The 15382-nt window shown below is 39.8% G+C and overlaps 1 protein-coding gene across 1 annotated transcript in view; it reads left to right on the plus strand.

Annotated features, from left to right (window-relative positions):
* Positions 1 to 15382, plus strand: part of LOC111863312 (protein unc-13 homolog B) — a 777834-nt gene that overhangs the window by 182931 nt on the left and 579521 nt on the right. The window contains exon 2 of the mRNA XM_033751004.1: positions 113 to 142. Coding sequence (XP_033606895.1) covers positions 113 to 142 — 30 coding nt within the window. The remainder of the gene's footprint in view (positions 1 to 112; positions 143 to 15382) is intronic.

The following is a 15382-nucleotide window of genomic DNA, read 5'->3' on the forward strand; positions in this document are numbered from 1 at the left end:
CCCCCCCTTTGTACATCTAATATAACGCAATATAATAATATTTATATTATGTCTTAAATTTATATAAGTTTTGGAAATGGAAACTAATGTATATTTCTTTTTTTCTTTACAGTGAAGAAGGCAAGATACGTTGGGGTCCAAGGTATGTACTAACTAACTCTACATGGCGGGGTTCTTTTCAAGAAGTTGGCAGTCGTTCGTCTGGTCACTAAATTCTCCCTCGTTTGGGGAATCCCAGGTCTCGTGATTGTGTTTATGAGAGCTCGCCATGGAGATTATGAAGAGAAAGTTAAATCCAGTCATACACTGCCATAATTTTAAGATTCACTCGTCTTCACCTCTTCTAGGCCTGAGTCTCGTAAATATTCTGTACCCTTCAGATTTTTCGTAAGAAATGTCCATGCTTTTCCCATCTCCTCCATGAGCGCTATCACATTTTGGATGATAAAATCATCCTCACTATGGTTACATTTGTTGAAGAGTACGAATTATGAAAAATGTCCTTATTCAGTTTTCTTCGCCCTCCAAGTGCACACATCGTATCAGCACTTCATTCGAAGGTACATATTCAGTAAGATCTAAGAGTTTTTTATTTTAATGCATTAGTACAAATATTATATTTCTGGACATTATCCATCGTTCTGTTTATATTTGCCTTAGCTCTCGCAGATGGTCTGTGCTGTGCTTGGCTACTATACCCTATCGCGGTGCGGGTACAGATGTCCTGAGATAGGGACTAGCTCTATCGATTGGGCCCAACTGACTATGTTTTACGTAAAGTCGGAGACAGAATCCGAAAAGTTGTTTTGAAATACAAACAGGGCGATGGATAATGTCCAGAAACATTAGTGGCAGAGCGTAGACTGAGAGTATTTATGGACAAGGTAATAATGAGACGCAATAACAAATTGCTGGAGAAACCTACCTAATGAGAAGCTTACAAAGTTTTGCTTATCTCCATGTATTATTGGAATGATGAAGTCGAAGAGGATGAGATGTGTAGGACATGTAGCATGCATAGTGAGAGAAGGAGTGTATTCAGAATTTTAGTAGGAACCTGAAGGAAAAACTAGTAAGAGGATGATAATAAGCTGAATCTTGCAGAAATATGATGGAGGTTGGGACTAGATACTTTTGACACAGAACAGGAACAAGTTGCAGGCTCTAATGAATATGGAAATGAACCTTTGGGCGAACAAGTATTGACTCTTCAAGAGGCCTCAACTCCTAGTAGTTCATGAAAGCTATCCATGTAACAGGCCGTGAAGGCCCAGAGGGTTGTGAGAAGTCGAGGCTCCTTCATTTACCAGGCAATCACCTCACAGATGGAGGTGAGGCTGTCAGCCTTATGCGCCGGCCGCCCTTTACCCCCAGGAAGATTCCNGCGCCGGTCGGTTTTCATTCACACTCTCCGATAAAAACTTAAGGGCGCCTTAAAACAGTCCGGGACACATTCCTACCATCCTTCATAATCCAAGATTTTATTCTTTCGTATGAAGATGAATTTTCAGAGAATAAATTCTGTTCACTTCTCTTACTTTCCTTACAGGTTTGCGTTAATTTTACTATAAATTTTGTACAGCCAAAATTCCATTGTAGTTACAGAAATTATGTCTCTCACAATTTTTCTTATATTTATTATTGTTCTGCCGATACTTCTCATATCTCTCTCACGAGTCTGAGTAGTTGCCAGCTGAAAACCAGAAATATATGGCGTTTTTAGATGTCTCAGTTTTTACAAAATTTCGATGAATCCATGCACATAGACGGGTCACTCTTCAGTCCTGTCAGTTCTGTAACAAATTGTTCCTAAGCGAGTGGAAATCGATATGCCATATAAAGAATCCGAGACCGGATCCAAATTAAGCTCCTAGTTCAATACCGCAGAAGCGAGGTGATGATGGATGGCTATCATCAGGTGATGGGATTTGTATGTGATGGATGTAAGGAGAAAACCCACAGAATACTCCGATTGTATGCCATATGTTTAGTTCACCGTGATTTCATATATGCGACTTTTCCCTTGAATCACAAATACAGCTATCGGATTGTTTTGTGATGTAAAAGGAATATGATATGTTCAGTGCAGCATCTGCGAAATAAATACGTGAGAGAAGTGACTTTTCATCTCGGATTTTGAACGTAGATTTAACTACGTAGAATAAGCTGCACAGAGTAGTCAAAGCATCTGATGTTTTCCTGCCATAAACCAAAAGATTTAAACTCACGGAAACTAAGTGTGATATTGTATCTGAACTCGGGGGCTTTAAGTTACGACTGTAATATTCTCTGTATGTAAACATTCAATGATAAGGTAACAAACTATATGTAAAAGTGAGTTATAATAATGTGACATGGAGGAATAGATTAATTTCAGTTTGTGAGAACAAGCAACACGTCTTTATATTTCTAGTACTTTCCTTGTTTGTTCACTGAGCAAAGTTCGCTAGAGCGGTAACGTTTGTGCTCTATATTCGGGAGATTCTCGGTTTGCATCTCGGACGGGATACTGATTATCATGATTGATTTATCGTGGGTTTCCTCAATCTCTCCAGGAAAATACCTGGCTAGTACCTCTAACTACGTCACGAACACTTCCTTCCACATCGCTTCCAAATTATTATTGATCTGTGACTGTGATTTTGAAGCCATATAATCCGAGTAACGAACAGCATAATTATATAAATAGGAAGCAAATAAATAAACAGAGTTTCTCTCCTGAAATGTTTACACTTTCATACGTTTTGTGCCTTCGTATTCCATTATTTCCATTCAACATTTGCACTCTTTATTTATGTAACGAAATTTCTCATCCCATATTGGTTCCGGTCTCCCCGTTACGTATTTCCTAAACCGTGTCTAGGGAGCTAGGCATTCATTTGGTCATCTGTGTACATATTTTTGTATAGTTCATGATTAGAAACTCTGGTAAATTGAGTGGTTTATTCTTCTACCCAGAAGATGAAGGCGATATGCTCCTCCGAAACGTCGGTCGACTTTCAACAGACTACACGTCCTTAAATCCCAGAATATTGCACTCTTCGTGGTAATGAGCTTTGGAATTCAATAAAAGGCAAAAGATTTCTGCAGTCTCAGATTCTCAATAAGGAGTTCGTTCATAAAATTCTAGCTGATTCGTTTAGGCCAGTATTTTATCAGTTTTCCTAACGGAATAGAGAGAGTATTCGACTGTATTTATTCTACGCTTGGAGCTGTTGTCTTCGTTGGTTTCTATTATTGAAACATTTGCACTCCTGATGAATATTTATTATTTATCGAAATGACAATGTGGTTTTTAATTAATTATTTTGAATGGCGTAATGTATCAGTTATTCAGATATGTATTATGCCAATGAAATACCTTTTAAACAAATTAAATTTTTTTGTTAACGATCCAAATTAAATTAATCACAAAATTGAAATCAAACACTTAGTGTATTGGACGTGGTAGCGTAGTTGGTTGAGGCACTATGCTACAAGCCAGAAGGACGGGGGTTCGATTCCTCTTGACAGCTTTGGATTTTTAAGTTGACCTAATTCTTCAAGCCGCAATATGACCCTGGAATCGACTCAGCTTCTAACAGAAAAGAGTATCAGGAATCTTCTTGGGGGTAAAGGGAGGCCGGCGCGTAAGGCTGATAACCTCAGCGTCATCTGTGAGCCGGTTATCTAGAACTCTAGAAAATTTTGAAGCCTCGACGTCTCACAAACGTATGGGCCTCCATGACCTGTTACAAGGGCAGCTTTGCCTTTTTATGATCCATATTAATGTCTATGAAAGATTCAAGTAAAACTGATGAATGTTCATTATTTTCTTTCTGATCTGATACCGATTCTAACATGTGCTGAGGTTTGGGATAAAATATGTGTACATCAACGTATCCTGGACAATCGAAGACCGAGTAATGATAAAAGAGCCTCTGAAGTGAACATCAGTCACGGATAGAAAATGTTCAACAGTAGACTGAGGCCTAACCAAAAACTTTTCAGTCCTATGGATTTATTAAAATTTATTAAAATTTATTAAAAAACAGGATGATTATATAAAAATTCAGATATTGTTAAACATTGAATAATTTTTTTTGCCAAGACTTACAAAATATTGTCTTTTCATTTTATACTTGTCATCATGTGTGCGTTTTAATATAGCGAAGAGAAGACACAATGCTTCAGTTATTTTTATTCAAAATTTTTGTTAATATCTCCAGACCAGAAATGTTCTTCCACAAGCCAAAGTTTCACACAATATATATCATTTTTCCCGTTATTTCGTATTGAATTTTACAGATTACATCAATCTAATTTTAATTTTGCTTTCACAAATATTATGAATTAATGAGCTTCTATATAAGAATCTCTTTGCTGCGTAGTGCAGAATGTTCGAGATTGTCTTGATGATTTGCATGCTGAGTGATTGCCCGCGTGAGCGTGACATACAAGACGTCACTTTGTGATGTCAAGAAAAACAGCTCTGCTTTTACATGCATTCGAGTCGTAACATACAGGTACAAATCTCACGAAAACCTACTTCGTAGTCACTGGGCGTCACACAAAAAGTTAACATGGTTTTAGGGATATTATCCTTAGACACTGACAACAAGAGCGGATTTCTCCTTGTCTACGCAAGCTTAATTCAGAATAGCATTGCAGTGCACAACGCACACTGTACTCAGAATATATATGGAAGAGTAACAGATGTTGTGAATATACTGTGACATGATGTCCGAAAGCCAGAATAGCGAAGTCAGAATAGACGTTCATTGCTAGGCAACGACGAGGTAAACACGTTCCCGCGGCAACGAATACGCAAGCAACAATCGAGTTGCCTTCCCAACAACAGAGACGTTGTGTTGTCTATATGGTCTGTTGCAAAGTACTTATAAAGAAGAGTTCAGTTGGAGCCGTTGAGTAAAAAGCAGAGTGTAGAGACGCCAGTGTGTGAGGATACGAGCTTGGGTGCAGAGGAATTGAATTGAGTCGAGTCTTCGGAATTCGCAGTTACACAAAAATCGAAATAAATGAATTAGACTGTGAAAAGAAGACTTCATATATGATCTGAAGTGACAGTGAGACTGTTATGAAATTCGTTGTCAGGATACGACTAGTGAAGATTGATAACGTTAGTGTGTGTGTAACGTTGAACTGTAAAATATGTAATCAGCGATAGTTCTGTAAGTGCCTGTAATTCAGAGTTGTATGAATACGGTTTCAATAAATGCAATCATCCAATCCAAAACCCCGTCTATAATCACCCCTACACGTGACAGTACTGAAGATTATGCCTAAACGATGTCTTCTGCATACCTGGGAGATGTACTATTCGTAACGGTAAGAAGCTAATAATATGTACGGATAATATAAAGCTATATTTCATTTGTAAGATTTGAGGCTTTCACGGCCGTGACTATGAAGAAAGCAGTCTTCTTGGATTTGGCACCGTNAGAACCCAGAGGAAGATCAGACAAATTAAAACCGGTGAATTGTATGATAGTACATTTCAAGCCATTTATCCCGTTTTGTCACCAGCCTTCCTACTCTCCTCGAAGGAAAGTATTGGTAACTACGTACTATCAGTCGCATTTGCAAATACTTCGTTATATCTCGCGGAATAATTCTGAATGCTGATTCACGTGCATTCATATGCATATAAGCTTTTAGTTGCTTCTTTAACGACAGTGTTATTATGGAAAATATATAAAAAGTAAGTAAAAGTAAAGGCATCCCTGTAACAGACCGTGGAGGCCCATAGGGTCTTGAGATGTTGAGGTTCCCACATTTTGTAGACAATCGGCCCATATATGGCGGTAAGGTTGTCAGCCTGGTGCGCCTGCCGCCCTTTACACCCAAGAATTTTCCTGGTACTCATTTCTGTTAGAGGCTGAGTGGACCCCAGAGCCATAGGGCGACTGGAAGGATTAGGTATATTGAAAAAATCCAGTGATCTCAATGGGACTTGAACCCGCGAGCTTCCGGCTCGTAGTATAGTGCCTCAACCAACTACGCTACCACGTGCCCCCATCGAAAATACATAGCAGCAGATAATAGGATGCTTGAGGAAAGGTACATTCGAAGAGATCTTGGAGGAAGCGGTCGTTTGCTGACTTTGTTAACATCCTTACATTTACATGGAGGGATTTATGATTAACATGAAAAACCTTAGAACAGCTTGTGTTTCGGCTGAGATTTGAACCGAGTACCTCAAGACTATGAAAACAATGCCGCTAGACCATCCTCTTCGGTTTCAGCTTATGAATCTGGCGACAATTTGAAAGACACCTACAGGAATTCCATGTTATTTTGTATGGCAGAGAGTCACAATTTTTTGCCCCCTAGATGAATGAAGGTGTTTCTATACACGTCTGAAAGTAATTTCCTGTTTCCGGGCGAAATTCTGCCAGATACGAGGATAGAGAGACTTAGAAAACTCCAGCCAATAGTGCAACGAGGTATATACCACTTGTGAGATCGCTTTACATCTTCAGGAAAGCGGCTGTTAACTGTTGACCCTAGAGAGCAGGGTTTCTTGAGAAGCTGATAGCCACTCAGTTAACACATTGCTCACCTTTTATAGAGTCAGAAATTTCATTACAGTTTTCACAAGAGAATGCAATTGAATCATTTTCCGAACCATATAAATTTGGCCCATCCCCTCACACCTTATGTACTTAAGCGTTTTTGAATACATCTTAGTACTGTTGAACAAGGTCGATCACAGTTGTAGCGCGGTCTAAGTCATCAACTGTCTTCACTCGCTCGAACGCTGGGATTTTGGGGTTTGAATTACATTCAAGGCATGGATGTCTGTGTGAGTTTATTCTTTGATTGTGTAGGTAACGGTTTTGCGACGGGCTGATCCCCCGTCCAAAGGGTCCTACCGACTACGTATGAATTATGGAACTTAAAAAGAGGACAAGGCCCACAAGAATTGTGGAGCCATAGATAGATAGATAGACAGACAGATAGATAGGTAGATAGATAGACAGATAGATGGGTAGATAGATAGATAGGTAGGTGAACAAGAATATGACTCCGGTGTCTCTGTGACTCTTTTAGCCTGTTTTCCTTAGTTTAAAAAAATGAAAGAGTGCTTATGAGATCACCCTGCTCTCTGTCTGTGTATCTCTCTGTATCTCTCCATAATTTTTAGGGTTTTGAGTTTTAGGAGATCACATTGCTGTCTCTCTGTTTGTCTCTCTCGCTGCTCCCCTTTTTATTTCTTATGACGCTTATGAGATCAACTCGCTGTCTGTATGTCCCTCTACTTTGTGTTTTCTGTGTGGTCCATTTCGTGTGAAAGGAAAGTAGGAAATACATTCTTCCCAGAACTTTCTGTCTTGTTTTCATATAAGCACAGGCAGGTCATGTGATCACATATTCACTTATTTTGTTGCGTTATGTTACCAGAATAATGCGCTACATTTTAGAGAGTTTGAATTTCCTGTTCGTGTATCAGAAAAAAATTCCAGAAAGATTGTCTAAAATTCAGTATTCAATTTGTATATGGAAATGTCAAGCCAGAAGGCGAGAGTACGCGCATGTCGCAGCTTCTCACTTATCGCCCGCCAGTATACATGCTCATGCGTCTCACAAAATACAGAGTGTGAGGTGGAGAAAATTCAGGAAGATAGTTTCGTAACATGATCACCTAACCAACATAAGGGATTTGTTTTCGCGCCTAAGATGTCTTTGTGTACGTGCATACATATAAGTGCATGTGTGCACTTATGCACACAGATTCTTTGTAAGACTTCATAGTGATTTGTAGTGCTAGTTTCTGTGTTCAGATCCGTTGCCAGGAGACGACTAGTGAAGACTGAGAATTCTAATGAGTGTGCGACGATCATTGGAAAGTATGCAAATTAGCGATAGAGCTGTATTTAAGTTCGATTAAGGGAACTTGTAACCGAAGTGCCAATAAATCCAATCATCCGAAACAGAACCCGTTATTTTCGTCACGCGTTCGACCCTACACGTGACAATACGTTTAATATCTGAATTCTCATTACGATGAGTGTAAAGGTTATGGTATAGTTATATATATGTATATATATATATNAAGGAAACCAACAGTCATGGATGCGTATTGTCATTCACTTCACTTCTCTTCATTTCACTTCACTTCACTTCACTTCACTTCTCTTCACTTCACTTCACTTCACTTCACTTCACTTCAAGCTCAGGATAGGGTGAAGATGGGAGCAGCAGTTTCTTCCCAATATGTTGTCTTATTCCAGAAGACTGTAACTTGTTTTTTTTTGTAGTTCCTGCCACATTGATTATATTTGCAGCAAATGATCTGTTTCTGCTACTTAGAATAAACGTATTTCAGAACCTGCAAAGCATTCCCAGGCAGAATCACTAAGAACGTTTGTAAAAGCCATGCACTAAAATTGCAGCACACACCCACTTTCCTATAGTGTGTTTCAGTATGAAGTCCTGTGGAATTTAGCCCTAGACATGGGGCCGGATATAAAGGGATGATAACCAAATTGATATGGAGCAACCACAATGATCCGAACTAATTAAAGGACTGGTGTGTTTGGACTATATAATCGTTCGGATTATTGGATTTCAAATAAAATTTCTAATTGTAAGAGTTGAGGCTTTCACGGCGGTGACTATGAAGAAAGCAGTCTTCTGGGATTTGGCACCATGTATATGTGGTGTTAACCGACGTTTCGGAGGAACGTATCGCCTCCATCTTCAGGGTAGAAGAAAAAATATAAGAAATCTGCAAGCGAAGAGACCGTGAGAACCGGTAAAAGCAGACTGCTTTTCTTATATTTTTTCTTTTATCCTGAAGATGGAGGCGATACGTTCCTCCGAAACGTCGGTTAACACCACATATACACGGTGCCAAATCCCAGAAGACTGCTTTCTTCAAAATTTCTAATTGTTTAATACAATTATTTATCCAAGAGATTTACAGGTATATTTCATATATAATGAGCTAAAAATTTGTAAAATATTACTGTTTCTATAGCAGTCATTATTCTTCTTCTGTTTTATCCATTCTGTTTGTTACATCTTTCGCCATCCAGAGAGACAGGATTCATGTTTACTTCGGGGAAGTAAAATAAGCAGATTTAGTTTGTAATTTTTAGAGTTATCAATTTTTTGTGACACTCTAAGCCAGTTTGAATTACTGGGATTTCCCGTTAACGTGGGTTCGGACTACCGAGGTTTCATTCTACTTTAATACCATCCTTTATCACGTGATACAACCTGTGCTTATGATACAAGTCTCTGATTATTTAATTGTGGGGGGGGTAATCATTACAATTATGATTGAACTTATACTACACGTTGAAGAAAGAAGGTAAGTGAGGAACCAGCGTGAGCAGGTAGCTAGCAGCTAACCACTTGCTCACACTGGTTCCCCATTCGCGAATTTTTCTATCCTGAAGATGGAGGCGATATGTTCCTCCGAAACGTCGGTTCAAGAAAGATCTTCAGGGCGCCACATTCCATAAGACGGTATTTTTCAATATGAATATTTGTTTCATTATGGGACATGCCTAAATTACAGAATGTTAAACGCATCTGAAGGGAGAGAGGGAGGCTGTTTATTTGGCACAGAATCAGACGATCCAAGCATTGCTTATTCTTGTACTGGAAGCTGTAGGAATGTGAGTAATGTCACGATTTGTACTTCTGGTATTGTTTGTAATATCGAATCGCATTGGCGTGCTTACATCTCACTCTACAGCTTTGCCCATCGTCACGTTTGCAGCAAGCATAGTCACAATATATCTTAGATTATATGTTTGTTCTTGGTATGGAAATATATGATGTTAATAATAGCTCCAATACTCGGCGTTTTACAAAGCATTACAGACGCGTTTTGCAGTAACTGGGGCACAGAATTCTGATTTCATGAAACAAATTTGTAATTCTTTTTAACTGGTAGACTCGTATGGAAGCCACTGACGTCATGTTGTTCTTCTGAATCAAATTAGAAAGAAGTTTTTGTTACCGGTGGTGAGGATTCATATTGTGGTTTTTTGGGTTAGGTATTGTCACATGTGGAAGGGTTTGTGTGTAGCTTATAAGTCGGAGTTTGGATTGGATTTATTGACATCTTATTCACACAACTCAGGACTACAAGTAATACAGCACTATCGCTACAGCTCACCGTTACACACTCACTAGGGTCCTCAGTCTTAAAGAGTCTTAACCTGGCAACGGATCTGTAACAGTCTCACTGTTACTTCAAATCACACATCAATTTTTATTTGCACAGCCTAACTAATTTCTTGCCATTTTCAGCAACTGCCAATTCCGAAGACACGATTCAATTCAATTCCTCTGCTCTCACGCTCATACCCTGGCAGGCTGGCGTCTCGAAACTCGATTCAAACCTATGCTGTTACTGCCAGCTTTGGAACCCTTCATTTTAACCCCTTTGCACGGATCACGCAGAAAACACAGACTCTGTTGTTGGGAAGGCGTTACAACTCGTTGCATAGTAACGGAAGTTATTCGATTTTTGTTTGTGTATTCTTTGCCGTGGGAATGGGTTTACCGAGTCGTTGACTAATAATGAACATCTACTCTGACTTCACAATTCCGGCTTTCGGGCGTCATGTCACAATATCTTGTCTTTTCATAGACTACACGGCGTAATATCTCAGAAGACGAATGATGTATTTTAATTTGCGTTAATGCTTACTTTTTTTCCTCCTGTCTTTTAGAAAAACTGATAAAATTTAATCTTCATGTTTTCTTAATAACTGTTTGTTGCTTTTGAACTAAAGATTGACAAAAATGTTGACAAAACCGACACAAAGGGCGCATGAGTACAGAGCTAAGAAGTGAATATTTTGGCCGAAGTAAGAGAATTATTAGGGACGAAGTTACATGATAAGGTGTTTCATGATTTGCCCTCTTCACCAAAGTATTAATAAGTTAATCGGTTTAAGGAAAATGTAATGGACACAACATATAGCGCTCGTAAGTAAAGGTAAAGCTGTACCTGTGCTTAACCAATTAAGCACTACGCCATGAAGGCGTATGGGGGAATGGATGTATAGATCCCCATTTTCTTGACTTCGGCACTAGCTGAGGTGAGTGGTCAGCTTCATGCCCCGGCCGCTTTACCACCGGGGAAAGAGCCACCGATACCCATTGGATAAGAGGTTGGGTGGACCCCAGAGCCGGTCTGGACGATTTGGAGAAGAGAAAATTCTGACCCTACCGGGACTCAAACTTCGACACCTGAGTCATTCAACCCTTAGCCAGTCGCTCTACCGACTACTCTATGTACAAAATTAACAATATGCAACAGTGAAGCATTTGCTCAGTTGCGGCCGATCTGTTCACATAGCTCTCCTAGTATAGATGGAAAACCTATGCATAATTTTGGTCAGACACTGTGACTCGAAATGGCCATTTCTGATATCTAAGCATTATGTAGCAGGGTAATATTGAAATTGCTATTAAAATAGAAAATAATGAAGGTGCATACTTGTTTCAGCTATATTGAAAAAGAGACGAACAGGGGACACACATGAGCACACAAATAAAATTTGGGTTCCACGAAAAGCGGGGAATTTATTATCTAGCCGAGGGACTATTAGCTCCTTAATGGTGAGTCTGCTTAATGGATTTAGTCATCAAGTTACAATTAAATATTCAAGTGACTCCAGCCGAGGATCTGTATTGAAAATTATTGCTGGCTATCAACGCCATTTCAGTTTAAGGCTATACCAGTTGGAACTTGCAGGTAAATATTTGTTGTCCTGAAAAATTCTGTAATATATAAGAATTGATGTTTTCTCATGGCGGTGAAGATGTGTATTTTGGTGGTCTGGGATATGGCACAGTGTAATCTGAAGATGTAGGCAGTTGATCCTGTCGAAACATTTGTGTCTACCGACCACACTACACAGTATCATACCCCAGACGACCAAAATAGAAATTATGCTGCTATTTAATATTTTAATTGAACATTTAATGGAGTCGAATTTGTTTGGATCAAGACCATCGTCAAAATTATATGGAGCTGGCAATGAGACTATTGAAAACTCAGAAAATTAAAAATATATTGTGATGGTGTTTGTAACTAGAGATGTTTTATTGTCCATCATACATTTCAACTGGCCAATTGCAAAATTTAAAAAAAAGTAAATTTATTAGTATTTTGGTTCTCAGAATATAATATAATAGTCAGGAAACTATTAGAAACTACTCTCAGGAAATTTTATTTCCATTAGATTGTAACTTTAAGACCACTCAACAAAATAACGAACTCCAGTCGACAATAAATTTATTATGTTACTGGCCATTCTTCGTCATCCTGTTTCTTTTAAAGAAATTCTCAGACTGGTCTCCGTCTCCGTCATCAGGCAAAAACCTACTCAGTTGGGCTCAATTGATAGAGCTAGTTCTTATCTCAGGACACCAACAGTACCAAAACAAGATAGGATATACGTGTATAAACAAAGCACAACATAAAATACCAGCGAGAGTTAAGACAAACATGAAAAACATTAAGAACTCCACACGCACTGGGACTAGCACCTATGTTCATGCCATCAATAAAGAGACAAATTCGCTGTACAGCACTAACATAAAAACACAACTTTCTCACATAATCTACAGTGGGCGGAGTTGTAGTTTTCTGACTTCTGCTGCAATAATGGGAGTTCAGATGGGTGGAGGAAGGAAGAAAGCTTTACTCGGTGCCACAGTTCAATTCTCCGTAAACTTTTCAAGTTTTCCATCTTACAGTAACTTGGTTTGGTTTATTCAGTAGAGAGCTCCAGACTTGTCTACACAACTTGATCCCAGTCAATTTAGTAAAGTTTGTTTACCGTTAGAGGAATAATGCCAACATCATTCCAAAATAATTTAATTCTGACGTTACAGCTCCTCGTTTGCTTCAGCCAACTGATTTGAAGAATAGTGGCAACAGTTGACAGGATGGCATTAAGTCTATCATCAACAACTTCAATGAGTAGACTAAATTACCAGTTTCGCCCCCATTAAAGTAACTTTTAGTCTTGTAAGCTTTCCAACGTTAATATTTCTTCAGTGACCAAAATTCAAACCTCTCTTTGGAATAAGGTGTTCTTTAATTATTTTAAAATGTACAAACATTCTGTATCTGTATTCCGAACTTACGATTATATCTTTAATATTTTCCATCTATAGTTTCTCTTCAATCTGAATATGACTGTTTCCTGGGATATGACGCCATGCATTCTGGTGAATATTTATCGACAATTCGAAGGGAAGTGTTGCTATGCCTTCAGAGTAGCACAGTAAGTCTGGCACGGCGAAAGTGGTGCAGATGTTGGCAGAAATAAGACCAGCACAAGGGCCGTGAGCAGACTATTAAGATCTGTACCGTCTTTTACCTACTTTCCTTATTCTGAAAACACGAAAAGAAACTTATGAGATCACTTTGTTACCTATGTGTCTATGTGTCTTCCTATCATTACTAGGAAGCGACTAGGTGAACACTTTCCTGTGGCAACGCATACACAAGCAACAATAGAAAAGCTGTTGGATTCTGTGTTTTCTGTACAGTCCGTATCCTGTCAGATATTGAATGTGTAGTGAAAGGAAATTAGTCGATTACTAAGGTAAAAAGTTAAGGCCGCGCCATAACTCGAGCGGTTAGTCGCTGGCTTCCCACCGCGGCGGCCCGGGTTCGATCCCGAGTCTGGTCAAGTGGGATTTGTGGTGGACAAAGTGGCGCTGGGGCGGGTATTCTCCGAGTACTTCGGTTTATCCTGCCAATCTTCATACCATCAAATTCTCCATCAGCATAATCACTCGGGGCAGGTACAATAGGCCAATCAGTGGCCGCCGTGTCGAGTGGCCTCAGATGGACTCCACCCTCCACTATGCGAATTAAAGAATTAAGGTAAAAGGTTAAGTTGCCCTATGCTACATTTATTAAGCAATATGCCATGAACTCATATGGGGGAGTGGAGGTATTGCTCCACAATTCTTGACCTCGGAACTAGGTGGAGGTGTTTGGTCAGCTTCGCACCCCAGCCGTTTTACTGCCGGGTAAATCGCCCCCGGTGCCCATTTTATAGGAGGCTGGTTTGGACCCAGAGCCGGTCTGGACGCCAAGAAGAAAAGAACTTACCTCTGCCCGGATTCAAACCCCGGCTGTCCAAGCCTAAACTCTTTGGTACACCGACTGGCCTACCTTGGCTTTCAGTAGGCAGTAGTTCTTCCTAGAATTTCTTCTTCTACTGTCGACTTACGGGGGCACGCGGTAGCATAGTTGGTTGAGGCACTATGCTACAAGCCAGAAGGTCGCGGGATCGAATTCCGATGAAGTGGATTTTTTCAATTGACCTAATCCTTCCATCCCTGCTATGGCCCAGGGGTCGACTCAGCCTCTAACAGAAATGAGTACCAGGAATATTCTTGGAGGTAAAAGGCGGCCGGCACGTAAGACTGACAATCTTACCGCCATCTATGAGCCGATTATCTAGAAAATGTGGGAACCTCAACATCTCACAACCCTATGGGCCTCCATGGCCTGTTACAGGGTTACCTTTAATTTTACTGTCGACTTACACTTCTATCCTGAATATGAAGGCAGAATGTTACTCGAAAACTTTGGTAAACAACCACTAAACTACAGAAAGTAACACTCCAGAAGACAGTAAGTTCCTAGTCACGGCCGTAAGAACCTCCTATTCTCCTTACTCCTCTTTTTACCTTGCTGTGTAGCACCCGCTGATGGTCACAGGGAAGCGTTATAGCAGTTTTCAGTCCTGAGTGGTTCTGCTGTCATCCAGGCTCTTCAAGCGTATATAGGGTTATAACTGGGCCACCCCGTCACTTGGGACTTAAATACAAGGACATCTGTTCCTCCAGGTTTAGGTTGGACGCAAGGCTGACAGTCTTGCTCTGTAAAAAGAAAACCAAAGAGGTAAAACCGGATGCAATCTGCCAGAATCCTCTAAGGAAGGCTGTGGCCGGAAAAGTGCTGGTTTGCCAAAGGTGATGCTAATATGACAGAACAGTCTATCTTAAAATCTGAGTGCCATAGGGAGTTTTACTTTTTAATTAATTCCTTACATTGTGTCTACTTTTCCTCTGAAAGTGCGTCATTCCGGTTTCGTAACCTATTCTCTATTATTCCATTTTCATTCTTCATTCTTTAGGGATCAGAGCGCAGTGATTGTCAGTTCCTTTTCGATTCTCCTGTTAAACTTTAATGACAATTATACAAATCATGTATTATTGCTTTCGCTTACTCCGCCATATATATATATATTGTCGCGTATTGGGCGTATATCGCGACAAATAACTTCACGCCGTATTTTATATAGCTTTGCATAGCGACCAGGATGTTAGGACTCGGCTAACTTCGGCTCACTTCGGCTTCGCTCGGCGCATCACTGTTGGC

This window comes from Cryptotermes secundus, unplaced genomic scaffold, assembly GCF_002891405.2.
Source record: "Cryptotermes secundus unplaced genomic scaffold, Csec_1.0 scaffold159, whole genome shotgun sequence".
NCBI lineage: Eukaryota > Metazoa > Arthropoda > Insecta > Blattodea > Kalotermitidae > Cryptotermes > Cryptotermes secundus.